General features: G+C 35.3%; 1 protein-coding gene across 1 annotated transcript; it reads right to left on the reverse strand.

The window, feature by feature from the left end:
* Positions 1-416: 416 nt before the first annotated feature.
* Positions 417-1,470, reverse strand: LOC117104965 (alpha-N-acetylgalactosamine-specific lectin-like). The gene is made up of 2 exons (XM_033245943.1): positions 1,018-1,470; positions 417-913 (listed from the first exon to the last, which is right to left on the reverse strand). The coding sequence occupies exons 1-2, from the start codon at positions 1,382-1,384 to the stop codon at positions 798-800; spliced, it is 483 nt and encodes a 160-aa protein (XP_033101834.1). The 5' UTR covers positions 1,385-1,470; the 3' UTR covers positions 417-797.
* Between the last annotated feature and the right edge of the window lie 943 nt (positions 1,471-2,413).

Genomic DNA, 2,413 nt, shown 5'->3' on the forward strand with positions numbered 1-2,413 from the left:
CAATCAATTGATCAATCAATATATCAATATTTATAATATTAATATCAATAATCAATAGACCGATTATTAATCAACATCAACTGCCGTCAATTAATCCATTATCGAGCAATCGTTTGATCTATGACTCAAATCAATCAGTGAATTAATCAATCAGCCAATCAATCAATCAATCAATCAGCAAATCAATCAATCAGCCAATCTATCAATCAATCAATCAATCAATCAATCAATCAATCAATCAGCAAATCAATCAATCAGCCAATCTATCAATCAATCAATCAATCAATCAATCAGCCAATCAATCAATCAGCCAATCTATCAATATATTGATGAATGAATCATAATTCAATCAAGCAATTAGTCAGTCAATCAGTCAGTAAATCAATCAATATCAATAACTGAAAAATACAACCACATGTTTTTCTTGTTTTTTATTTTTCACCTACAAACGTTCATTTATAAACTTTTTAAAAATATAACATAACGAGATCTGAATGTAAAAAGACCCGTTGTTTATTTTAAAGTCCTCGAAGACGAGTCTTGGAATTCTGTTTCTTATGCTACTGAAATCCGTCTATCAAACCAAATTGAATCCAATAAGCAGCCCGAAATTCAACACTTCTATCCATCGTCTGGTTTAGACTTATATACGGAAACCGCCATCTCGAAAAACGCACCGATTTTAACAAGTCAGGTTTGGTATTCTATTGTTGAGTGCTAGGTAAGAACCTTGGTCAACCGGTGATGTCTGTGCAGGGTCTGTGATTTTGGTTATTGAGTTGCATCCATTTGCATCTTTACTGCAGTCCTGGTTCAGCAGCCGACATCTCACAGATGAATCGTAGTTCGCGATCGCACGCAACCTCTCGCCACGTGTGTCCCATCTCGTTTGGAAGTGTCCTTGCACATGGCTCTATATATAAATAATAACAACAATGCACAAATAACCATAAAATGATGATAAAAACAATGTAATGTATTCGAAATGCGAGCGTAGGGGTATAAAAAAAAACTTACCGTTACCGCCGGGCTGATTATTTCCCCAATTTGTGTACAGCAGGGGAGCTCCTGAAGCCCATGTCCAAACATCAGGATTATTCGGGTCACTTGTAAGACCGAGCCATGTTGGGAACGTCGGGGGTTCAATCACGAAGTCGCTCAGTAGAAGGTGAATGAAATTATCTGTTCGAGCGTTCTCAACGCTAAGAAGTCTACCTATTTGACCGTCGCAGGATCCAAACTTCATACAAAAATTCGTGGCTCCTAAATGTGTTAATGGTTCGTTGAAATACCTATAGCATTGTCCTCGGTACTGTACCCAGAATGGAGGGCACCCTGCCGAAGCTGCCACAATCAGGCTAAATAATGCAATTATAACCTTCATCTTGATTGCAGTGAGACCCAACGAGAACAGTTCGGGTGTGCTAAAAACTTTACTTCGCGATGCAGTTAGTTATATTAGGACTGAGCCACAAGCCATCAGCGAAAAGTTTCTCTCACACGCATGACGTCACCGGAAACGTGACCTCTTGTACCGTAGCCCATCAATCGCGTGTGTCATACTAAGGAAAGTTCTCAAGGTTTATTTGTCTCAATAGAAGTTTATGAATTTTCTGCCTGACAGATTTTGCACATGTGAACAGATACCGGGATGCTTATTAGCACACTTCTAAGTTGATCAAGTCAAGGTTCGATTATCTGTTCGATCCATTAAAAGTTATTGATAGACCATAGGTCTCCATAGTTATATTTTAGTATATCCGTTAAAACTATTATCAATTCTTTGTGAAAATAGATTTCCAAACGTTAGCAGTATTTTCCAAAAACTCATTGTAGGGAATCCTGTTGGGATATTGGAAATAAAGAAATAAAAATGTTGTAACCGTGAAAATATTACATATTTACAATATCAATAGCAGTACTAAAGATATTGAATAACGAAAATAATAATAATAAATGATGATGATAATACTGTAATAATAATAATAATAATAATAATAATGATAATAAAATAATAATAATAATAATAATATAAATAATAATAATAATAATAATAATAATAATAATAATAATAATAATAATAATAATAATAATAATAATAATAATAATAATAATAATAATGATTATAATAATTATAAGCTGATGGCCGGAGCACGCATCTATCTTTATTTGGCTTTTGGTCCCAGCTGTATAATACTTTGTTGGGGGTTTGGTTTCCACATTCCCGTACGACGAGTCTGTTCACCGTTTCAGCATTTACCGATAGGACTATTCAATTAAAGGCCTACCCCTGGGTGTGGCGAGAGAAAAACATAGATAAAGCGCATTGTACATCAACACAAGCCAGGAGGAAACAGGATTTTCCCGACGACCGGATGGTCATCGATTTTAGTGTCTGCTAATATGTAGAAAA

The sequence above is a fragment of the Anneissia japonica genome, unplaced genomic scaffold (genome assembly GCF_011630105.1).
Source record: "Anneissia japonica isolate Jap-2015-1 unplaced genomic scaffold, ASM1163010v1 scaffold287834_len5846547_cov211, whole genome shotgun sequence".
Lineage (NCBI taxonomy): Eukaryota > Metazoa > Echinodermata > Crinoidea > Comatulida > Comatulidae > Anneissia > Anneissia japonica.

Excerpts from the sequence above, each read along its gene's own strand:
- LOC117104965 (XM_033245943.1), bottom strand. The coding sequence starts at position 1,384 with ATGAAGGTTATAATTGCATTATTTAGCCTGATTGTGGCAGCTTCGGCA. Across the intron at positions 914-1,017 it reads TAATCAGCCCGGCGGTAACG|AGCCATGTGCAAGGACACTT; the intron begins GTAAGTTTTTTT and ends ATTTATATATAG.